This window comes from Schistocerca piceifrons, chromosome 7 (genome assembly GCF_021461385.2).
Source record: "Schistocerca piceifrons isolate TAMUIC-IGC-003096 chromosome 7, iqSchPice1.1, whole genome shotgun sequence".
Lineage (NCBI taxonomy): Eukaryota > Metazoa > Arthropoda > Insecta > Orthoptera > Acrididae > Schistocerca > Schistocerca piceifrons.
This window is the reverse complement of record NC_060144.1, coordinates 450,406,867-450,433,365: the sequence shown is the minus strand read 5'-3', so window position 1 is coordinate 450,433,365 and position 26,499 is coordinate 450,406,867. Positions and strand designations below refer to the sequence as shown.

The following is a 26,499-nucleotide window of genomic DNA, read 5'->3' as shown; positions in this document are numbered from 1 at the left end:
GAGCATTCACAGATTTTAAAAACTGACAACAGAGATGAAGTATGTACGGAGAGTTAATTGCCAATAAAATGAGAATTTCCCCCGGGGGGGAAAGCAATGGAAATGAGCTATTCAAAGCAGTGTTTTACACACACACACACACACACACACACACACACACACACAAAGCTATTGAAATGAGCTATTCAAAGCAGTGTTGGGGAGTATGAGAAGCAAACTCCCAGCATCACATCATTACCGGTTATCGTATCAGAAAACAATGCAGAAATAAGCTATCCAGAAGCTAACTGCAAAATTATATACATAGACAACAATACATTGTACCAGTTATTTAATTTCAATTATGGCTTACTTAAAAATGAAAATAAAAATTGTTTAAATTGAGTATTTAATGTTGTGTACTTACCTTTATGTAATTCTTCAACACTGATCAAATAGCTTCACATACTTCTGGCACTATGAGGGAAATAGCAGACTATGATACTTCGAATAAATACATTGACTTGGCTAAAAATCGTACTGTGGTGGACTGTCGAATTCTTGGTGAAATACTGTCATTGCATTTGGTATCTTTCTTTAGAATAAGATGTGCAGTTAACTGCTGGACATTCTTGTAAAAATACTGAATAATGCACCATCATCTGCTGCTAGATCTCTTAGTATATTCGTCCATGGGCCTTCTTTAAATACTCTTCCATCATGGTTACCATTTCCATTGTTAGCTGCATGTGTGACGACCAAGAAAATAGCCAGCACAATCACTTTACCACCCATTCTCCCACAAGACCAACTCAGTGTGGCACAAATTGTGTTGCTTTGATATAAATTAACCTGCCGCACAAAACATAGGCTGCAAGATGTTGCCTTTTGTAGCATACTACAAGATGACGCACGCCACATTTCCATAGCATGCCACAATGTTGCAAGATGTTGCCCCAGTGTAAATGAGCCTTTACACTGTACTGCAGCCAACCTTTGGGCAGCAAAATAACGGCACAGCAGCTTTTATTAATAAGCACTTGCGAAGGAATGTCGTGAGCAGCCAACGACACAAATTGGGCGAAATACCCACACTGTGCAACTAACTGAAAGTATTCCAAATAATGAATTAAGTCACACTATGCCATCGGAGAACCCCAACCGGTTGTAGTTAACCCCCACGCTGTTGACTTCTCAGGGAATGGAGCCACAGCAAAACTACAAACATGTTTCATAAGATTTGGCATCAAGGAAGATCTGTATCAGCATGAGTTAGATACAACGAATAATATCGAAGAAGAACAAGTACAAACAATCATTAAGGTGAAAGTAATTAAAATTGACACACAGTTAATTTTAGATACAGGTTCAACTACCAACCTAATGTCAAATGCATTTTTCTGTGAATTGAAGAAGAGAGGCAAATTTCCAATATTTCCTGTCCAGAACTGCAAGGTACAAACTGCTACAGGCAGTAAGATTAAACTGCTACATCATCAGGTACTTATTTCATTACAAATTGAACATTTTGCAGTGAAGTACAATTTTCTTATAATTGACAAACTTGTAGTTAACTGCCTTATTGGCATTGACACATTTAGAGCATACAAAATACAGACTGACACAGGTTATGGTAAATGCCACTTTTATGTAAAGGATCAGATTTTTTCCATTGATTTAGTCAAAACACCTGATAGAAAGTAACAAAACAAACCAGAGTCAAATGTAATAGTACAATATTCCTTTCCAAGTGCATATTTCACAAACAAATTTGATACTGAACAAGAAGCAAACATGGATGTTAGTAACGAAATGGTAGAGCAGAAACTAGTGAATCACAGATACTAAATGATATGCAATGACAAGATCTTTCTAACTTGTTGTTTAAGCATGCAAATGTTTGCAGTAAGGAGTCAGGAGTAATCAAAGACTAAGAGTATAAATTTGAAGTTTATCCACATGAAACATTTTGTGTAATGTCATGTCCTACTTCATGGGCAAAATGAGAGGCAGTAAGGGAAGAGATCAATCATATGATTAAATGGGGAATTATACAACCTTCATTTTCATCATATTGTAGCCCTACATTACCAGTAAGTAAACCAGATGGATCTGTAAGATTAGTTCTTGATGCTAGAGGTATCAGTAAGATTTTAGTACCAGTACACATAAGATCAGACATCTTGGACGAACAGTTTTTAAAGTTTTACAATACAAAATACTTCAGTATACTTGATCTGAAGGCATTGTACTTGCAAATAAAATTTCATGAAGAAAGTCTAAAATATACAGCATTTGTTTGTGGTGGCAGAAGTTATGAATTCCGGGTTCTACCTTTTGGACTGAAAATTAGTATAGGCGTGTTTACATCTGCACTAGACAAGGTCTTAGGACCAGAATTGCTTAGCAAAGCCACTGTTTATGTAGACAACATGCTAATAGCTACACCCACTTGGTTAGAACATATCAGGCCAATTGAACAGGTACTTCAATGATTTGCAGAGTACGGAGTAACAGCCAATTTAAAAAAGTCTAGTTTTTGTAATGAACGAGTCAAATTTTTAGGACATGTTGTGAACAAGGTACATTACCTGATCCAAAAAAACTTGGTGCCATGTGCAATTGTCCAGATGCAAGGAATAAAAAGCAACTGAATGCTTATTTAGGGCCAGCATCCTTTTTTCGTAAATTTGTACCACAGCAACTGATGAACAGTGATGCATTACTCAACTTGCTATGAAAAAATATACCTTGGTTATGGGATGATAAAGGTCAGGAGGACTTTAATAACATTAAGCAGGTATTAGGCTGTGCAAACATTCTTAGCCATCCTGGCATGTCCAAGGATTTTTGTCTATGCACAGATGCCTCATCTCAGGGGCTGGCTGGGGGGGGGGGGGGGGGGTATGCTTGTTCCAGATACGAGAAGAAGAAGAAGAAGAAGAAGAAGGTAAAGAAGTACCCAAGGTCATCAGTTTTGCTAGTTGAACATCATCAGAAGCAGAAAAATCTTACTCTTTGTCAGAATTGGAAAGTTTAGCGTTAATATGGGCATTTAAAAAGTTTGAATATTTTTTGTGGGGTAAGAATACCAAAGTTTACTGTGACCATCAGTCATTGTCATTTCTTTTAACATGTAAACTATTGCACCATAAATCAGCTAGGTGTTGTCTATATTTAAAGGAATTCAATTTTGAGATCATTTATACTGAAGGGAGTAAAAATGTTATTGCAGATGCCTTTTCTAGGTTCCACAAGGTTTAGAGGAATTTGGTGAATTAACAGAGCAAGATGCAGAAATCAAAACATTATTAATGGAAGGTACAACACAGCAGTCTGATTACCATAAGTTTTGTAAGAAAATGAAAATTATATGACAGAACAAAAGAAGATGGAGTAAAATCATGCAAAATCTTAAGCGAGATGAAGGTGGCAAAGGTAAATAAATGGTGTCAGGAGTACAAGGGTGTTTTGTTTCATAGGAAACATAAAAAATCTTATTAATGGTGTGTGTGTGTGTGTGTGTGTGTGTGTGTGTGTGTGTGTGTGTGTGTGTGTGTGTGTGGGGGCGCGCGCGCTCCTGAAGATTATATCGACGAATTTATAAGACACACGCATGAAGTATGGGGACATTATAGAGTAGACAAATGTACTGAAAAATTGCAACACTTTGTTACTTTTCAAATTTGAGAAGGTGAGATATCGGGAAAGTGTGCAATATATCAAAAATCAAAACAGTCCAATGTGTCAAAATATATGGAGCTACAGCCAATACTCACAAAAAATTGAGGAAGACTATTTAAGAAGAGTAGGTAAACCAAAGGTAGGCATAAAACATATATTAGTAAACTTTTTTACACAGAAGCAAGCCCAGTAAGAGCGAGTCTTTAAAGAACTTAACCAGTTTATTAGGTCATACACCCCTCACAAACACACTCGATGGATAGACTGCATAACTCCTTTCATGCACATTGTCAATAACCTTCAACATTCTTCAACAGGTTTCACACTTAATGAATTAATGTTCCAGACAAAACAAACAAATGAGTCGGAGTTGCCCATACCAAAAGTACCCACTACAGAAATGACACTACAAGACAAAATCAAACAAGCCATGATTACACTTGAAAATAGGGCCAAATGTAGAAAGAAAATTTATAATAAGAAACAGAAATGTGTTACACAAATTTTTGAAGGGCAAAGAGCCTTCTTACAGACACATCCTAAACTGACAAAAATTGGCAAACTGAATAAGAAGTGGCAGTTACTCTGTTCAGGACCATATATAATTTCCAGAATACCTTACCCTGGAATGTACAGATTAGTCTGTAAGAAAACAGGGAGAGACAAGGGTGTTCACCCTCTCAAAGATATAAAAGCTTTTATAGAATGATGAAGCAAAGTAACATTTTTATTTCTATCGTAAGATAATTGAACATAATGTACATAACTCTGAGTGTAATTGTTTTCTGAAGAGTATTTTAGAATAAAGTAACGTGTACAGGTATAAGTAATTCTTTTGATTTGTACACGTAAGCATAAAATCAACAGGAATGAGAAGTAAGAAACCTCTTCACGCGAAGCAGAAGTATAAACAGAATTAGCTTATGGCTCAGCTGTGCTCAACAATATGCACTGACATCAGTAGTAGGAGAGGGAGGCACTGACCTGTGTGCATGTGCGACAGACTGGCAGAAGGCGCAACCAAATAGGAATGCAATATGTTCAAGTACCTAACTTAAATACAAAGTAAATGGAAATACTAAGCAATTACATCTACTGTCTAAGATCTAAGAAATGTATTGATATATGTACACAGAGATATAATTAAAAACTAAGCTATATGCAACATATTTACAAGCAAAAGGAAGCATTATGAAAAAATGAGACATGTAAGCTAAGAGGAAACAATAAAATACCATAAGAAATGTCAAATAATTTTCTTTGCAGAGTAAATGATCATAAAGGGTAACAGAATAAATGAATGTCTATTAATTTAAACAAAGTATGGAAATATCTGTGGACAAATGTATCAGTGGTCACTGAGCTACATAAAGCAATTACATTTAAGTTTTTTTCTTTCAATGATCAGTGCATCGTCATGGCGCAGAAGAAGAGAATCATGTCAAGAGTAGCAGGTACCAAATGAAGAAATGGTCCACATATTGAGTAAACAATTTAATTATAAGGATATTTATACAAAGTTCATAAGGCAAATGAAAAATGAAAATATGCATCATCGAAGTATAACTCCGTGACATTTATCAGTACCTATTTGCTGCAAAGTACACACAAACATTTAAGTATCTGATTTTACAAAAACCATTTAATTTTTATCATGTCACATGAAAGCATAAATAATGACATTTCCATGTATTCGAGAAAGATAAGTCTACGATGACTGAAATTCGTTCATCTTTAACACTAAGATGCACATGAACTGAAGTAAACAGCACTAATGGATGAAGAAAAAATATGATAGTTCATGAATGATTAGCAGTACACATCATTTCCATGAAATAAGAGTTCCTTGGCAACTAGTCCATCCTTGAAACAGTAGATGAGTATTTTCTTCCTTCCCTCCCAAGCAAAGGAGGTGGTGTCAAGTGTATTTAGGTCAGCAATGAGTAATGTTTTGATCCTATTTTGAATGTTTTTCTCCCTCCTCTACATAAGGAAGAAATGACCTCCCATAAGTGACAAAAGCCTATCTATAAAATGAAGTATAAATGTATCATATGCATGTATTGTACGATAATAGTGTGTTATGTAATTAATTTGTGTATGTGATGTGAACAAAGATAAGTTAAAACTAACAAACTGTAGTAACAGAAAACAGTTTATGAAAAATTTATGAGACTTTAAAACTTAAGAAATTTATGTTTGTAGTATAAGCGATGGATGGAATGTCAGACATAGGTATAAGCTATCCTGTTATATATTGTTGTAACTCAATACTTGTATGAATTTTCATTGGAAACCAAACTCCATGTAAACGAGTGAACTTCAAAGACAAGCAGTTTATACAGTGTTTTGGATGGCACTACGAGTCTCTCATACGGTGGGTAATAATGATGTCCGTGCCATAAGAATGGAGATCTTCTGCCACAGCGTCGAATTTTGAACAACAAGCACATACACACTGCACCGAGAATGAAGACGAACACCATGGCAATTCTTTAATATGTAATACTCAGGTGAAATTGTGACTCTCAATATGAAATTAACAATAAGAAATGAGTGCACAAACGTATGACAGTAGCAACTAGCATGTTGACAGTTTGCGGCTTGTGCTTAGTCGCCAAATGCAGGCGCAAAACGTGGCAGCGAGGCCAAATCAAACGGAACATTATTGCAGTGCACTGAATTCATATATGTAATGAACTATCATATTATACATATAATCTTTCAATTTCTTGTAGAACTTTAATGTACATGGGATAAGCTGACATCTCCATTCAACTAAATAAATGAGATGCCGACAAATGAAGGGTATTGACCCCTATTGGCAAATGTAAATGTAAGTTATGTGCATGCAAAAAACAGTACGTCTCCATACTATGTCAAGGTACAGTGCGGGGGAAATTGTGTAGGTACATGGTGAAAGACCCTCGGATATGGTGAAGTTTAAAATTTCTTAAAAAAATGAAGCAGTGACAATGACAGAATCAAAGACCAACCATAAGCATCGGCAGTGACATTAATTGTGAATGCGCAATAAGTTACAGACAAATCAACAAAAAACATCATTCACTTTTTTGTACATGATTTTGTTTCACTCTCTCGTATGTAGAAGGATGGTTAAGATGTATTGCTATGAGTATGATGTGCTACGAGTGTTTTGTATTATATGTGATTCTGAATAAGAGAAGACTTAACAATAGTATTAAGTATTTTTATTGAAGTAAAGTGGAACCAAGTTGGGGGAATTCCTCCATGTTTTATATCCTCTTGAGAGGCACTGATTTTCCCTGGAGACGGCTGCCTGCATCTACAGAAGACAGTCCACAGTCACATTTTCGCAAGATGAACAAGTAGGAGAAGCTTTCAGAAGATGACAAATATAATTAAAATATACATAGTGATGGACACAGAAAAAGAGAGAAATGATGTAAGGTAAAGTGTCTACGTCTACATCTACATTTATATTCCGCAAGCCACCCAACGGTGTGTGGCGGAGGGCACTTTACGTGCCACTGTCATTACCTCCCTTTCCTGTTCCAGTCGCATATGGTTCGCGGGAAGAACAACTGTCTGAAAGCCTCCGTACACGCTCTAATCTCTCTAATTTTACATTCGTGATCTCCTCGGGAGGTATAAGTAGGAGGAAGCAATATATTCGATACCTCACCCAGAAACGCACCCTCTCGAAACCTGGCGAGCAATCTACACCACGATGCAGAGCGCCTCTCTTGCAGAGTCTGCCACTTGAGTTTATTAAACATCTCCGTAACGCTATCACGGTTACCAAATAACCCTGTGACGAAACGCGCCGCTCTTCTTTGGATCTTCTCTATCTCCTCCGTCAAACTGATCTGGTATGGATCCCACACTGATGAGCAATACTCAAGTATAGATCGAACGAGTGTTTTGTAAGCCACCTCCTTTGTTGATGGACTACATTTTCTAAGCACTCTCCCACTGAATCTCAACCTGGTACCCGCCTTACCAACAATTAATTTTATATGATCATTCCACTTCAAATCGTTCCGCACGCATACTCCCAGATATTTTACAGAAGTAACTGTTACCAGTGTTTGTTCCGCTATCATATAATCATACAATAAAGGATCCTTCTTTCTATGTATGCAATGAACAATAGAACAATTTTGTACACACAGAACATTTAATAATAATACAATTGTACTATCCTTTATTTTTTCCACTTTAATTAGCTATACCCCCCCCCCCCCCCCCCCCCCAGAGGCTTCAGCTAAAAGTACGCGGGTGGCGACCGTGGGGACCCGAGCTCATCTGTTAGGCACTGGTTTGTGCATCAGTAAGATGTTGGCCACTAATGTTTCAGAATTCGTTTCAGTCAACCCAAGAATATCTGTTCTAACACAGGAAGTAAAGCATATTAAGGCGACTTTTGTGAACTGTCATGCTCCCACGGAGGACAGCGAATGTGAAGTGAAAGACGAGTTCTATGCACAGCTAGAGGCAGTGATGGACACTATACCAAATGGACACCTGAGGATCCTCCTTGGTGATATGAATGCCAAGGTTGGGAAAGAACAAATATTCCAAGACACAACAGGTAGGCACAGTCTACACAACCTAAGCAATGACAATGGAGTTAGGTTCATCAGCTTCGCTACATCATTAGGGTTGTTCATCTCCAGCACAAACTTCCAGCGGAAAAACATACATAAAGGAACCTGGGTATCACCAGATGGGAGAACTGTAAATCAAATAGACCATGTTGCCGTTGATCTCAGAGCCAAGAGATGGGTGTTAGACGTTAAGACAGCGCGGGGTGCCGAAGGTGGGAGTGATCATTTCCTGGTCAGTGTAAAGGAAGAACGGGACCTAAAAAAGTTAAAAAGAGTGGAGAGGTACCATGTGGAGAAACTGAAAGATGAGGCAACGAAGACCAGATACCAGTTGCAACTTAGTAACCGCTTTGAAGCACTCACTCAGTGAAGTGGACGCGAATCAGGACCTCGAACTAATGTGGGGAAACATCCAGAGCTCAGTTAGGGATACAGCAAAGGAAACACTCCTGGGAACCCCAGTGGGCAAGAAGATCTGGTTTGGAAAGGAATGTGCAGATGCCCTGGAAAGGAGAAAGGAAGCCAGGAACAAATGGCAGAAGGGGACAAATCTGGCACAGGCCAAAGCACAATTTGAGGAGGTCCAAAGACTACACAAGCAATTCTGAGAAGAGCAAAGAGGAAATACATAAGGAATATCATCACTGAAGAAGAAACAGACTTCAGAGGACAAAAGACGAGGGAAATGTTTCTGAGGGTGAAGTACCTCTGCAAAGGTCACCAGGCCAAGCAGAAATTTGTCAAATATTCCCGTGATAAGATCCTGACGAACGATAGGGACATAGCTGAGAGATGGAAAGAGTACTTTCGACAGCTGCTAAATTGTGATGAACCCGAACTGCAGTTTGATTTCCAGTACCCAATTACAGCCGATGCAGACTATCCCCCACCTACCCTGGATGAGATAAAAACCAGAATCAGATACCTTAAACAGAATAAGAGTCCAGGTGAAGATGGAATACAGGCTGAAATGATCCTGGCAGGAGGAAACTTGCAGAAACAATACACCGACTGATACAGGCAATATGGACCAAAGAAGAACTACCAGGAGAATGGAAAACAGCTCTGATTTGTCCAATACATAAGAAGGGCAACAAACTGAAATGTGACAACTATCGAGGAATCGTCCTGCTTAACATCTGCTATAAGATCCTGTCCAATTGCCTCATACATAGAATTCAGCCAGTGGCAGAATCAGTGATTGGGGAGTACAAGGGAGGTTTCCGGCCAGGACGGTCAACAGTAGATCATATCTTCAGTCTCCGGCAGCTCACTGAGAAACTGGGTGAATATGGTAAAGATTTGCATATTTTATTCTTTGATTTTAAGAAGGCCTATGATTGCATACATCGCAAGAGCCTGCTCAACTGTTTAAGGGAGTTTGGCATAGAAGAGAAACTCATCAATCTGATAAAGATCTGTCTGAACGAAACACATGCAAAGGTGAAGATGGGAAATCGCGTAACTGAGGAATCTGAAATTGTGACAGGACTCAGGCAAGGAGATGGGTTGTCCCCTATCCTGTTCAACTTTGCCCTCGAGAAGATCGTACGCGAGACCTTCCAAGAGCACGAAGGGATTGAAATCGAAGGAAAGAGACTGGCATACTTAGCCTATGCAGACGAAATCTGTTTACTCTCTAGAAGAGGAGTTGGAGCAAATGACCAAAGCACTAAAGGAGGCTGCCAGCAAATTTGGGCTAAACATAAACGAAGCTAAGACAGAGTATGACGTGTGGTCATTGTCAGACTGCTCATCATCTACAATCACTGCAGGTTGGGGACCATTCCTACAAGAGTGTGCAAGAATTCAAATACCTAGGGGCACTTTTCACTGAGAACTCGTCGTGTGAAGCAGAGATCAATGCCAGAATACTAGCAGGAAACCGATCTTACCACAGCCTAGCACAACTGCTTCGGTCCAAATCTCTCTCCAGACAGTTCAAGATTCAACTGTACACAACCCTGATCCAGCCTGTTGTTCTATATGGTTGTGAGACATGGAGTATCCGGAAACAGGACTTCCATAAGCTCCTTGTTTTTGAGAGAAAAGTGCTTCAGAAGATCTTCGGTCCGGTTCTGGATGCAGATACAGGGGAATGGAGGATCAGATACAACCAAGAGCTTGAGGAACTATACCAGCAGGCCAACATAGCAGGAACTGTCAAAGCCAAACGAATGTAGTGGGCCGGCCATGTGGCTCGGATGGAGGATCACAGATGGCCTCGGAAGCTCCTGGATTTCACACCTACAGGAAAGAGACTGCCAGGGAGACCCAAGAAGCGTTGGAGGGATGGACTCCATGAAGATTTAAAACAAATGCCAATAGATGTGGACGAATGATGGATAGCAGCAATGGACAGAATACAGTGGAGGAGGAAACTTGTAGATGCGTGTGGTCCACTGGGCCTGATCACGTAGTAGTAGTAGTTAATTAGATATAGCCATTCACATTTTTTTATTATTATAGTACATGTTGGGTATAAAATGATAACTGGATCCTTCTATCGCCCACCAGACTTGTCTGATGTAACTTTAGTGAAAACCTCAATTCACTTGCATGCAAGTTCCACAATCATACTGTAATCATCAGTGGAGACTTCCATCATCCAACAATTAATTGGGAAAATTACAGTTTTGTCACTGGTTGGTGTGGTAAAACATCTGTGAAACTTTACTACTAAATGTCTTCTCTGAAAACTAGCTAGAACACAGCAGTTCACATTCATGATGGAAACAGACCTGACCTCTTTGAGGATGTCCACATCGAAACTGTGACCATGAGGCAGTTGTGGCAGCAATGATCACCAAAGTACAAAGGACAACTAAAACAAGCAGAAAGATATATATGTTCAGTAAAGTAGATAAAACATCAGTAGTGTCATATCTAAATGAGGAAGTTAAAAACTTTCAGCACAGACCAGGAGCATACAGAGGAACTCTGGCTCAGGTTTAAAAGAACTGTTGACCATGCACTGGATAGATATGTATCCAGTAGAACGGTTCATAATGGGAGGGAACTTCTATGGTATACAGTCCCTACAGAGAAATGTCTAAAGAAACAGAGATTACTGCATAATACGTGTAAAACAAAGTGTAGGGCTATAGACCAAGTGACACGATTGTCAAGAGAGCAATGCGTGATGTCTTCGATGACTATCGTAGCAGAATATTGTCAAGTGATCTTTCATAGAGCCCAAAGGAATTCTGGTCATATGTAAAGACTGTTAGTGCCACCAAAGTTAGTGCCCAGTCCCTAGTGAATGAGACAGGAACTGAAATTGAGGGTAGCAATGCAAGAGTTGAAATGTTTAACTCCATTTTCAAATGTTCCTTTACAAAGAAAAATCCAGGAGAATTTCCCCAGTTTAATCCTCGAATGAAATAACTGAATCTGTGGTTGAGTTAGCCCCTCTTCTAACTACAATCTATTGTAGATCCCTCGAATAAAAGCCTGTGCCCAGTTCTTGGAAAAAGGCACAGGTTACACCTGTCTACAAGAAGTGATCCACAAAACTGTCCAATATCCTTGACATCAATTTGTTGTAGAATCTTAGGCACATTTTCTGACCTCAAACATAATGATGTTTTTTGAACAAAATGACCTCAATGCAAACCAGCATGGATTTCAAAATCATAGTCATGTGAAACCCAACTTGCACTTTTCTCACGACTTATTGAAAGCTTTGGTTTGAGGTAATCAGGTTACCACACCTACACTTATCATCAAAAGTATGGCTCATGGGGTATAAATGAAATTTGTGACTGGATTGAGGACTTTTTGGTAGGGAGAACACAGCATGTTATCTTGGATGGAGAGCAATTGTCAGATGAAGAACTTTGGCCGTGCCTCAGGAAACCATGTTGGGACCCTTGCTGTTCCATATTTTATATTAATGCCCTAGCAGTCTGTATTAATAATAAAATCAGGTTTTTTGCAGATGAAGCAGTTACCTATAGTGAAGTACTATCTGAAAGAAGCTGCATAAATATTCACTCAGATCTTGATAAGATTTCAAAGTGGTCCATAAATTGGCAACTTGCCTTAAATGTTCAAAAATTTAAAACTTTGCACTTCACAAAATGAAAAAACATACTATCCTACACCTACAATATCAATGAGTCACTGCTGGACTTGGTAAATTCGACAAATACTTGAGTGCAACACTTTGTACAGATATGAAAAAAAGTAGGCGGTAAACTTCGATTTATTGGTAGAATGCTGAGGAAGTGCAATCAATCCATAAAGAAGATGGCTTACAAATCACTCACATGACTGGTTCTAGAATATTGCTCAAGTGTGTGGGACCCATACCAGATAGGACTAACAGGGGATATTGAACGTATACAGAGAAGGGCGACACGAATGGTCACAGGTTTGTTTAATCTGTGGGAGAATTTCACAGAGATACTGAAGGAACTGAACTGACAGATTCTTGAATATAGATGTGAACTATTTTGAGAAAGTCTGTTAACAAAACTTCAAGAAACGGCTTTAAATGACTACTCTGGAAATATCCAACAGCCTCCCACATATTGCTCACATTTAGATCGTGAGGATAAGATTAAAATAATTACTACATGCACAGATGCATTCAAACAATGACTTCACACATTCTATATGTGAATTGAACAGGAAGAAAACATAATAACTGGTACAATGAGACATACCCTCTGCCGTGCACCTCATGGTGGTTTGCAGGATATAGATGAAGATGACCAGAGAGATAGAATGCTCTCCAACTTAAAGAAGATGAAAACATTCATGTGAAATGTTACGAATGAGGAGAGACTTTGTGCATTTGCAATGTGTTTTCTTGAAAAAGAACTACTGAATTGTCTGAATTTCAGTGAAAGGTTCATAGACCATTTTGTAGCAAGAAAGGGGAGATGAATTGATTTCACCTATAAATAACTGAATTAAGGTAACAAAATGTGCATTAGAAGGCGATATCAAGAAATTCGCTTGTTGTAACACCTATAAATAATACCTATTTAGCCTACTAAGCAAAGTGCATAAAAAGTATGGTAACACGTTTATCCACTATCACATTTTCCTACATTTTAGCAGAACAAACCATATTAAAAATAAAACCACAGAAAGTCCAGGTTGGAATATCGAAACTATTATGAAAAGGACAGATTGACACTTCGAGCTGCTGACAGACACATTCATCTTTAGGCCAAAACTTTCTTCAGAAAGAAAACATGAGCACATTCACATAAGCAAGCACATCTCACAACACACATGACTGCCATCACCAGCCAGAATGCAATTGCATCAAATGGAAGCAGCAATCCAAAATGGGGCCAGGGAAGGGGGACGGATAGCAGGGTATGGGAGGAGCGAGAGAAGCGAGTGCTGCCTGTCGGAGCGTGCAGGGACTGATGGTGGCAGGATAAGGCTGCCAGGTGCAGTGTCAGGAGGCTGTGGGGTTGGGAGGGGGAGCAGGGAGCAGAAAATGAGAGGAGCAGAGAAGGGGAAAAGCTCGATGGGTGCACTAGCAGAAAGTGGTGCACAATGAGGGTAAGGAGACTTGAAATGAGAGGAGGTGACAGGACAGAGGAAGTGGAAACTGTTTAATGAAGGATGTGGGGACAGATTACCATAGGTTGAGGCCAGGATGATTTTTGGAGCAGAGGATGTGTGGTAACGATAACTCCCAAGTACACAGTTCAGAAAAACAGGTGGTGGAGGGGAAGATTCAGATGGTCTGGGTTGTGAAGCAGCCATTAAAATCAAGCACATGTTCAGCTGCGTGTTGTGCCATAGGGCGGGCCACTCTGTTCATGGCGGTGGCGATTCATCCTGGTGGACAGCTGGTTGATAGTCATACAAATATAAAAAGCTGTGCAATGATTACAGCTGAGCCAGTATATAACGTAGCTGCTTTCACAGGTGGCCCAGCCTCTGATATGGTAGGATAAGCCTGTTACAGGACTGGAATCGGAAGTGCTGAGTGGGTGGACTGGGCAAGTCTTGCATCTGGGTCTTCCACAGGGGTATGATCCCTGTGGCAAAGCATTGTGATTGGGAGTGGCATAGAGATGAACTACGCTGTTGTGGAGTTTGGGTCATTGATGGAACACCACTTTAGATTGGGTAGGAAGGATCTTGGGTAGGATGTCCCTCCTTACAGGGCATGATGATAGATAATGAAAGCCCTGATGAAGGATGTGATTCAGTTGTTCCAATTTGGGGTGGTACTGGGTGGTGAAGGGGGTGATCCTTTGTAGCAGGTTTTGGGAGTGGTGGGAGGATTTGCTGTATGGTGATATGGCACAGAAAATCTGTTTTCAGACTAGATTTGGAGGATAGTGTTTTTCTGTGAATAACTTTGTGACACCTTCGAGATATTGGATAGAGTCACCCCATATATTCTGTCCCTGGGTGGCCAGCCTGTGTGAGAGAGACTTTTTTGGTGTGGAAAGGGCAGTGGTCAAAATGGCAGGTAGTGTTGGTGGTTTAATGTGGACAGGGTGTGGATGGAGCCACCAGACAGGAGGAGGAGCAGGAGCAGGAGGCAGAGGAGGAGGAAGTCAACATTCAAGAAGGTAGCATACTGGGTTGAGAAGGGCCAGCTGAAGCAGATGGGAGAGGTACCGAGGTTGCGAAGGAATGTGGATAGCATGTCTTGGTCCTAAGTCCAGACCATGAATGAACCACACCTGGGGTTGGGGTTTTGGGAGCCCAGGAAGGTTTCCTCTATACAGGCCATAAACAGGTTGGCATAGAAGTGTGCCTTGTGGCTGACCATGGCTGTGGTGTGGATTTGTTTGCATTCCTTTCCTTCTAAGGAGTAGTAGTTTTGTGTTAGGATAAGCTTAGTAAGGTATACTGAATAATGAAGGCAGTGGGTTTGGAATCTGAAGGACGTTGGGAGAGGCAGTGTTCAACAGTGACAAGACCAGGTGCATGAGGGATGTTGGTGTATAGGAGGCTGGCATCAACAGTGATGAGTAAAGGATTCAAGATGTAATGGGGTGGGGATGGTGGAGAGTTGTCAAAGGAAGTCCAAAGGAAGTCCTTGGTATTTCTGATGTGAGAGGCTAGATTTTGGGCAATTGGTTGGATGTGTTGGCCAATAAGTCAAAATTCTTTTAGTAGGAGCACAATAACCACTTGCAATGGGGTGTCCAGGATCACTGGATTTATTGAAGTTGTCCTTACAATACATTCTCCACTCACAAAATCATCCTGGCCTCAACCTACAATAATGTACTGTCCTGACACTCTCCACCCAACAGCTTTCACCCCCTTTGTCCTCCCACCTCATCCCAGTTCACGTTCCCTTACCCTCACTCTTCACCACTCTCTGCGAATTCACTTACCAATCTTTTCCTCTTCTCTGCTCCTCTCTTTTCCGCTCCTCATTACTCCCCTACTCCCTCTTCCACAATGCCACAACACAGCGCCTGGAAGCCTTGTCCTGCTACCATCAGTCCCTGTGTACTCCGTCAGACAGCACTCACTTCTGTCTCTCCTCCCGTATGCTGCTATCCCTCCCCATTCCCTGCCCCATTCTGGACTACTGCTTTCATTCGATGCATTTGCATTCTGGCTGGAGATATTGGTCATGTGTGTGTGTGAGGTGTGCTTGCTTGTTTGAATGTGTAGGTGTTTCCTTCCTCCTGAAGGCTTTGGCTGAAAGCTCAATGTTTAATACTCTTTTTGTTGTGCCTGTTTGCAACTCAATGTGTCATCTTTCAGATGAATAGTAAACTACCCTTTTCACATAAAAATGACACATTTTGAAGATATCTTTAATTCGTTGTATTACTTAAACTGCATAATTTCATAATATACACATATAAATACGAAAACCAAAAAGTACAGTTATGTTAGCTTCACAAACATTTAAATTAACTTGATCACTACTCAGTTTTCTTGTGTCAGCCAATGACCTCTGATGTCACAGCAACATCACTTCGTCACGTGAACTCATAAATGCCACAAATTGAACATAAAAATTTCCAAACTTTTGAATCGGGAACATGGAAAATATTAAGCATATAGTAAAGCTAGCATACACCACATTCAAAATGCGTCTCTTTTAGTATGTCTGGTTGTGGCAAAGTCTCAGAAAATGTGACATCTGTAGATAATTATGCAACCTGTGGATCTTACCTTGGTGTTGTTTAGTACATGATTATGAACCAGAAAGAAGATACAGAATGAAAACTTTTAGTAACAGTGTGATATTCTCCCTCCCCCCCCCCCCCCCTCCCCCCACTTGAAATCTTGGTTGTGGTAACAGACTGATATGTAACTTACCTTGAGATCTGGGTTAGTTCCGATTGATAAATGTCACAGCCTTCCCCAGTGTGGAAGTTCCGAGTGGTGGCTGGTTCAAAGAATCTATGCTTAAGTTATAAGGAATCAGGTTTAATGAAAGCTGGGAAAAAACTTGAAAAAAGAACTAATTTATTTTTTTACAATTAACAAGAGGAAATTAATATTTTTAATACAAATTCTGGAGAATTTTGTCAACACAGAATTCATGAGAATTTTTTTCAGGAACACACACAACTTAATAAAATTGTCGAGGTACTTTCCTCTTTCTTCGAATACCATTCTGCATTTACAACTGTATGAATAATGCACATGAAACAAAATCACTGAAGTTTTCAATGCAGCTACTGTTCATGTATATTATTCTTTATGTTACAAAAAGATAAAAATAACAAACAAGAGAAAAAATTACCAATGTGGGTAAAAGAGAATGAAAGAAGGAATTCATATATCTGTTACATACACAGCTTCAAATATACAATGCTCTTTTCACTGTGTACTTCATAGCAAACAAGCCTTTTTTCCATTCTTTTTATTGTGCTTTATTATGAGTCCTGTGACAGTGAAAGATGCAATTTACTTACACAGATTCACTAGGGAAAAATTACAAAAATTGGAATACACATTCACAAACCGCCCATTATCCACAGAACCAATTGCTTATGTTTGCAGTGGCAAATTCTGTTCAATTACTAAGTTATATCTAACAGTTCTTGTGATAAAATTAGTCTCACGATTTTACTGGCAACACTTCCTATTGTGTGTGGAGTAATGAAGAACACAGTTCAATAACAAGACCATTTGGTTTGTTGCTGATATTTATTACATTCCGGATTCACTTCTTGCTAGACCCAAATCCTGAGAATCCCATTATAGCTGCTAATTCTGAACTTGGTGTTGTGTCTGTGTCTTCATCTAATTTTCGTCGTTTTTCTTTGCGTTTCTCCTTGCGATATTCTCTCAGTTTCTCCTCCTACAAAATAGAGCAAAAAAGTGCTTGAGAGTAACAAATGTAAGGGGAAACTATGTCTTCAAAAACTATCTACTGGTGATGCAAAAAGTTTATAAAATAATCAACATCAACGACACAATAAGCGAGGCTGTACTGAATATCAAATACAAAAATCACCATACAGCGGAAATGCCTAGTCACAGATAGGCACAACAAAAAGATTGTCATAAATAATAGCTTTCAGTCAGTAAGGCTTCCTTCAGAATTACACGGCAAACACACACATACACACTCACGCAAACGCAACTCACACACACAGGACTGCAGTCTCTGGCAACTGAGGCCACACTGCGAACAGGAGGTAAGAGGCTAAGGAGCAGGTTGGGCTGGGGAGGGGGAGGGATAGTACAGTAGGCGTGGTGGACAGTGATGTACTGTTGAGGAGTGTGGAGGGACGAGATGGTTGGTTTAAAAGAGGGGGGAAAGGACAAAACAACGAGGTCATCGGCTCCTTGATCCTAACAAAACAATGCCACAAGTGTGAGAATAAAACAGACGCGACATATAACACAAAACGGAAAGAAGGGAAAAACCACAAGAATGAAGGAAAGGCAATGAACACTAAAAGGAACAAAAGAGGACAAGAAAACAACAGAGGTATGCTAGAAACAAAAGAGAGTAAAACAAGAAAGCAGATTACAGTGGCTGGCTGACCACGAGAATAAAAAGGGAAAGCCGGCCACTCTGCAACACACTAAAAACTCCACCCTAAAAGCACTAGGGTGGAGGACACAGAGCAACGAAGGACATGCGCTAAAACTTAGATCAAATGATAAAACTCATCTTCAAGAATAAAACGTAACACTAAATCAGCCAATGAGGCATTGTCAGATAAAATGAGCAGCAGCAAGTCCGGTAACCCAAGATTTTGTCGCTGGGCAGTCAGTGCACCATAATATGGGCCACTGTCAACAGGGTGCCGCACCGACACTGAGGCAGGTCTTCATGGTGCAAGAGGTAATCATGGGTCACCCAAGCACGCCCAATGCGGAGCCGGCAGAGGACAACTGATTTCCTGCAAGAGGCCTGCTTGGAAGACTTCCACACATTCATAGTCTCCTTAATGACACACAGTTCGTTGTGTGCACTGTTATGCCATTCCAACTCCCAAAGCCAAAAAACCATGCGGCGTAAGTCAGAACGCAGGTCAGGTTCAGAGATGCCCATCTCCAGAAGGTGTTTCTGCATAGCCTGTTTGGCCAGCCTGTTGGCAAGTTTGTTGCCTGGGATGCCAACATGTCCTGGGATCCACACAAACACCACTGAACGACGAGACTGGTCCAGGGCATAGATAGACTCCTGCACTGCCACTACCAAAGGATGGTAAGGGTAGCAATAGTCGATAGCTTGTAGGCTGCTCAAGGAGTCAGTACACAGAAGCAACAATTCCTCAGGGCATGAACAGATATACTGAAAAGCAGCCATTGGGCAAGGAATGCTGTTCAATATGCCTCTGTGGACAAAGGCGAAGCCAACATTACCTCAGACATTGAGCCGTCTGTGTAAACCACTTCAGAGCCCCAGAACACTTCAAGAATTGAGAGGAAGTGACAGCGGAGAGCTGCAGGGTTAACGGAGTTCTTATGGCCAAGCGAAAGGTCCAGGCAGTGCTCCGGCCTACAGCTACACCACGGAGATGTAGGTGAATGGACCTTGAGGAGAGACAGAAGCGATCGCACATGAATCGCAATCGTTAGCCCTGCCCTGGGCCGCCTATGCGGGAGGTGAACTGCTATGGTTGGGAAAAGAACATGGTTATTAGGAAGTTCAGGAGAGCTATGAATGTGTGCAACGTAACTGGCGAGCAGTTGTGCACATCTGATCTTCAATGGCGGCACTCCAACCTCCACCAGTACGCTTATCACCGGACTCGTTCTAAGAGCTCCTGTCGCTAGTCGAACTCCACAATGGTGCAATGGATCGAGCAAACACAATGCTGAGGGCGCTACTGAACCATAAATCACACTCCCATAGTCAAGGCAGGATTGAAGAAGGGCTCTGTAGAGCTGCAGCAGCATGGTGCGATCTGCACCCCAGTTGGTGTTGCTCAGGCAGCGGAGGGCATTGAGGTGCTGCCAACACTTCCGTTTAAGCTGACAAAGATGAGGAAGCCAAGTCAAACGAGTGTCGAAAACCAGACCTAAGAATCGATATGTCTCCACTACAGTGAGTGGATCATCCTTAAGATAAAGTGCCGGTTCTGGATGAACGGTACGAAGCTGACAGAAATGCATGACACACGTCTTCATGGCGGAAAACTGGAAGCCATGGGCTAGAGCCCATGACTGCACCTTGCGGATGGCTCCCTGTAGGCAACGCTCAGCAACACCAGTACCGGAGCAGCAGTACGAAATGCAGAAGTCGTCTGCAGACAGAGAAGGTGAGACGTAGGGCCCAACAGCTGCTGCTAGACCATTAATGGCCACTAAAAATATAGGGAGACTCAATACAGAGCCCTGCGGGACTCCACTCTGCTGGAAATGGATGGAACTATGGGAGGCACCAACTTGGACATGGAAAGTACAGAGTGACAGGAAGTTTTGGATAAAAATTGGGAGCGGGCCCTGGAGACCCCACTCATATAATGTGGCAAGGATATGGTGTCGCCAGGTCGTGCTGCATGCTTTACGTAAGTCAAAAAACACGGGAACCAGGTGTTGGCGTCTGGAAAAGGCTGTTTGGATGGCAGACTCGAGGGACACGAGATTATCAGTGGTAGAGCAAGCCTGGCGGAAGCCGCCCAGACACGGAGCCAGTAGGCCACGTGACTCCAGTACCCAACCCAACTGCCGACACCCCATATGTTCCAGCAGCTTACAAAGAACGTTGTTGAGGCTGATGGGCCGATAGCTATCCAAATAAAATGGATTTTTACTGGGCCTGAGCACCGGAATGATGGTGCTCTCTTGCCATTGTGATGGAAAGATGCCATCGCACCAGATCCGGTTGAAGATGATGACGATATGTCGCTTGTAGTTAGATGAGAGATGTTTAATCATCTGGCCATGGACCTGATCAGGCCCAGGAGCTGTGTCGGGGCAATGTGCAAGGGCACTGAGGAGCTCCTAGTCTTTAAATGGAGTGTTATACGATTCACTGTGGCGTGTAGTGAATGAGAGGACTTTTCCTTCCAGCCGCCATTTGAGAGTGCAAAAGGCTGGGGGGTAATTCTACGACACAGAGGCTCGAGCAAAGTGCTCGGTAAAGTGCTCAGCAATCACGTTTGTATCAGTAGATGACAAGCCATTTATGGTAATACCAGGAACACCTGTTGGGGTCTGGTACCCAAAAAGACATTTGATCTTTGCCCAGACTTGGGAAGGTGATGTGTGGCACCCAATCGTCGCCATATGATAAGTTGGCCAACACAGGCATGGAGCCGTTTAAAGGCTATGAGGTGCTCCAGGGAAGGGTGCCACTTATGCTGCTGTAGAGCTCGCCGATGCTCCTTAATTGCTTCAGCGACCACCAAGGGACTGCCTTACGGCAGGGGCACCCTAAACAGAGAGGGATTGCGTTTTCTGCAGCACAAACAATTGTTGTAGTCACCTGCTCAACCATCACATCGATGTTCCCGTAGGGGGAGATTCAATGGTGACAACAAAGGTGAAAGTTTCCCAGTCCACCCTTGTTTAAAGACCATCTGGGCAGGCGTCCGTGGACCTGACGCCGGGGCAGTGACAGGAAGATGAGGAAGTGGTCACTACCACACAGGTCATCACGTACTCTCCAGTCGATAGGTGAGAAAAGTCCTGGGCTGCAAATTGATAAATCAATGGCCGAGTAACTACCATGAGCCACACTGAAATGTGTGGTGGCCCCAGTATTTAAGAGGCAGAGGTCGAACTGAGGCAGTAAAGTTTCGACATCTCTGCCTCAGCCAGTAAGCATGGTGTCACCCCACAAGGGGTTATGCACGTTAAAATCTCCCAAAAGTGGGAAATGTTTAGGGAGTTGATCAATCAGTGCAGCTAATACATTCAGGGGTACTGCACCATCTGGAGGAAGATGTACATTGCAGACAGTTATTTTCTGTGTCGTCCTTATTCTGATAGCCACAGCTTCAAGAGGGGTTTGAAGGGGCACAGTGTCACTATAGACTGAGTTTAGGACATAAATGCAAACTCCACCTGACACTCGATTATAGTCGCTATGGTTCCTGTAATATCCTTTATAGCCATGTATCCATGGAGGGCAGGGGTCCGCATTGCTGGGAACCAGGTTTCCTGGAGGGCAATGCGGATAGCAGGTGGAAAGCTTAACAACTGCTGTAGCTCGGCCAGACAGTGAAAAAAAAAAAAAAAAAAAAAAAAAAAAAAAAAAAACAAAAAAAAAAAAAAAAAAAAACACGCTACATTTCCACTGGAGGATGACGTCATCATGAGACTGGGAAGGCATGGAACATTCAATGAGGCAGTTTACACCTCAGAGTCACCTGCTGCCACCGACTTATTGCCTGAGCAGTTTATATCCATTGTGTCTGAGGGTCTCGTGAGATCTAGGCCCTCAGCGGGCACCATACTCTCCACCCCATCCTCAGACACAGAGCTTGTAGGTAGCGGTGGTGTAGGTGCCACTGCAATTTCCTCGGTCTTAGGGGACTTCTTTTTGGAGTTCTCTCACTGCTCCTTGGGTTTCCCTGGCTGGGAGGACTTTGCTGGCTCAGTCTCTGGGACTGAGGATGAGCATGAATCCCTACGACCAGCTGCTTTTGAGCTCTTCAGCCACTGGCCGGTGTCATTTTTCCCACTAGCAGAAACCTGGGAAGGGAGTGACCCAAGGGACCCATTCCTAGTGTTTCTAGTGAGAGAAGCCAAAGAAGACACTTCTCCGGCTTAGAAGTGAGGACGGATGTCCCCAATGGTTGGGGGGGGGTGTTGCTCCCGAAGTAGGTGGCACAGGAGCAACAGGAAGGGAAATGCCCCCCACCATCAAGGGGGCAGGTGTAGTCTTCCGGCTCTAAGAGGTGACGGGTTGGCGGAGCTGATGGTGCCAGAACTGTTGTAGCGGTGGCATAAGACGATGGCATACGTACAGGATGCAGGCGTTCAAATTTTCTCTTAGCCTCAGTGTAGGTCAGTTGGTCCAGGGTCTTGTACTCCATGATTTTCCTTTCTTTCTGGAGAATCCTGCAGTCTGGCAAGCAAGGTGAATGGTGCTCTCCGCAACTGGCACAGATGAGAGGCGGGGCAAATGGAGTGTTGGGATGTGATGGGCGTCTGCAATCTTGACATGTGACGCTGGAAGTACAGCTGGAAGACATATGGCTGAAGTTCCAGCACTTAAAGCACTGCATTGGGGGAGGGATATAGGGCTTTACATCACAGCGGTAGACCACCACCTTGACCTTCTTGGGCAATGTATTACCATCGAAGGCCAAGATGAAGGCACCGGTGGCCACCTGATTATCCCTCGGACCCCAGTGGACATGCTGGACGAAATGTACACCTCACCACTCTAAATTGGTGTGCAGATCATTGTCAGAATGCAAAAGAAGGTCCCTGTGAAATATGTTACCCTGGACCATATTTAAGCTCTTATGGGGCATGATGGTTACAGAAAAATACGCCAGCTTGTCAAAAGCAAGTAACGTCTGTGACTGGGCAGAGGATGCAGTTTTGATCACGACTGACCCAGATCTCATTTTGGACAATCCAACCACCTCCCCAAACTTGTCCTCTAAATGCTCAACAAAAAACTGAGGCTTCGTCGTCATGAAAGATTTCCCATCAGCTCTCAAACATACAAGGTACTGGGGTGAATAAGATCCGCTGCCATCCTTAGCCTGCCATTCCTCCCATGGTGTGGCCAGGGAGGGGAACGATTTGAGGTCGTACTTCTGGGTGTTGAACTGAGCTTGTGAATTCTTAGAGACTGGTGGTGTTTCACTACCAGCAAGAGACGATGGACTACGCTTCATCGCGTGTCATCTGCCCTAATGCCAACCACTCCAACCAGGGGCCCTCCACATGGGTGCCACCCAGCCGCTGGCAGGATGGCCATTGCCGGAGGCTACAACCTACAGGGTACATGGCGGTCCCACCATAACGGACTGGCTACCGTGCTGGATGTCAGGTGCAAAGAAGTTCATGGTCATTGTTGATACAGAAAGCAACACTGCATAGTGCATGGTGGAAAATGCACTCAGGATGGTGTCCTCACCCAAGAGATGGAGAATGAGGGGGACTGAAATGTGACGACAAGGAAGTGGGCTAATGATCTCAATGCACGATGGACACAATGCACCATGTAAGGCGCCCTTCCCCAATTGGCTCGCTCTTCGGGAAAATTTTGAAGAATGGAGGTCAAACCCGACAGGGGACCATCACATAAAGGCCAAAACGTATGAAACTCCTTTTAGTCACCTCTTATGACAGGCAGGAATACCTCGGGCCTATTCTTACATCCGGACCCGCAGGGGGAGGATGAAGTGGAAAGAGGGTAGGGCAGCTATATGCACTCGAGAGATTAGGTGGAGGGAGCGGAGAGGTGGGCGGATAGTGGAAAAGGAGAGAAGAAAAAAGACTGCATGCGGTGGAGGAATGAGGGCTGTGTAGTGCTGGAATGGGAACAGAGAAGGGCTGGATGGGAGAGGACAATGACTAATGAATGTTGAGGCCAGAAGGATTACAGAAATGTAGGATGTATTGCCAGAAAGTTCCCACCCATGCAATTTTGAAAAGATGGTGTTGGTGGAAAGGATACATGTGGTGCAGGCTGTGAAGCACTCACTGAAATGAAGGATGTCATGTTTGGCAGCAAGCTCAGTAGCAGGGTGGTCCACTTCTTTCTTGGCCAAAGTTTGTGGGTGGCCTTTCAATTGGACAGACAGCTTGTTGGTTGTCATGCCCCACATAGAATGCAGCACTGTCGTTGCAGCTTAGCTTGTAGATCACATGCCTGGTTTCACAGATAGCCCTGCCTTTGACGGGATAGGTTATAAGTTTGTGAGCGGACTGGAGTAGTTGGTGAAGGGGAGGACGTATAGGACAGGTCTTGCACCTAGGTCTATGACAGGGGTATGAGTGATGAGGTAAGAGGTTGGGAGCAGGGGTTGGGTAGGAATGGACATTGTGTAGGTTTGTTGGATGGTGAAAGACAACTGTGGGAGGGGTGGGAAGGATAGTGGGCAGGAACATTTCAGGGCACAACGAGAGGTAGTCGAAACCCTGGCAGAGAATGTAATTCAGTTGCTCCAGTCCTGGGCGGCACTGAGTTATGAGAAGAATGCTCCTCTGTGGCCGGACAGTGGATGATGATGATGATGATGACAATGATGTCGATGATGATGATGATGATGATTCGTTTGGAGGCACTCAACTGTGCAGTTATTAGCACTCTTACAAAGTCCCAATTTTTTTCACATGTCTAATTGGGCTACTGTCACAAATGGTGATGGTGATGGTGATGATGATGATGAAATGATGAGGACAACACAAACATTGAGTCCCCGGACAGAGAAAATCCCCAACCTAGCCGGGAATCGAACCTGGAACCCCATGATCCAGCGTCAGCAACATTAGCCACTACTGGATGGTGGGAATTTGTGAGGTGGTGGGAGATTGGAAAAATAAAGCCCCTGTTACACGATGCACCTAAACCGTACACCTATGCACCAGCACCCCAAGCATGTGTATCTGGAACTACAGGCTGGTTCACGTAGACCTATTACACCATCCAAATGGGATATACCTGGCGTACATGTGCAGTAGACAGTAATAATGTGTGAAACACAGATAGAACTGTCTGATCTCTTGTAAAGTCAATTGTTCTACCGCGCGATACACTAGGAGGACTGTGTGACATATTGGAATGTCATTCGTTCAAATTATTTATGTGAGGTTCCTATTTAATAAGAAATTGTTTTTTATCATTATTCATTAAGTAATTGTTATTCTCTTATGTAGGCTACTACTGTTTTGGATTACAGATTCAATAGTTTTGTATTATAGCACTTAGTTACAAAGGTATATATGTATTTATACAGCATTTTGCACATGGAGAATCCACTTCTTTTTGGAGCTATTGCCCTGGCAGTGAGAGTACATCTTCATTAGGGCAGAATGACCACAAAAATGAATAGCCTTATTCTGTTGAGTTCGACCATGGCTGAAAAGAAGGGACGAAGAGAGGGGATTATATTCACTGCTTATGAAAGAACTGAGGCTCGAAGATCCACAAGAATTTTGAAACTTCGTGAGGATGGATGGCCTGTTTTGAGAAGCTGCTATCTATGATAGAAGATGGAAGTAACAAGTGCGACAGTGTCATGGGGAGGCTGCCTCACATTCTTGAAAGTAACAATTAAATCATACGTTTATACATTTTGTGATCATACCAGTCCAGATCACGAATAAAATACCAGTAAAAGCCCTGTTGTAATATTACGTTTCCTGGCAACTTTCTCCCGTATCACTGCCAGTTTCTCTTTTCTGGCATGCTGAAATATCGCAAGAGATGCAATCAAATCAAAAATGAACTTTCGTAAGTAAGGCATTACAATACAAATCGAAAAAATTACCGTGTAACATTATACACATATTACTCAGAAAGAGACGACTGCTGATGTACCTTATTATGATACAAGTTCGGGTCATACATCCTTTCCTCTCTATATGCCTGAATTAAGACACTTAATGACTCTTTGCACCATTTCATTTTGAGAATACGAAGCAATCAATAGAAAAATGCTTCCACAAACAGCTAGTAAGAAAGAATCTATGGGGGGCAGGGAGGGTGGGGAGAAGAAGTGCGTTTATTAAACCTAATTGCTGAAAAACAAATGGGGAAAAATACCCAATATGAAAATCTGAAATTAGCCACTAGCCACTTAACAATTAGCAAATAACAAGCAGAAAGCGCTACGGTACCCCCTTCTGCGCATGCACGAGTTATCAATGCGTAGTGCACATGTGCAGACTGACGGCAGTTTAGAACTGT

General features: G+C 42.3%; 1 protein-coding gene across 1 annotated transcript in view; it reads right to left on the bottom strand.

Moving 5' to 3' along the window:
* Positions 1-16,662: 16,662 nt before the first annotated feature.
* LOC124804655 (zinc finger matrin-type protein 2) overlaps positions 16,663-26,499 on the bottom strand; it is a 34,506-nt gene continuing 24,669 nt past the window's right edge. The window contains exon 5 of the mRNA XM_047264880.1: positions 16,663-17,520. Coding sequence (XP_047120836.1) covers positions 17,383-17,520 — 138 coding nt within the window. The 3' untranslated portion in view covers positions 16,663-17,382. The remainder of the gene's footprint in view (positions 17,521-26,499) is intronic.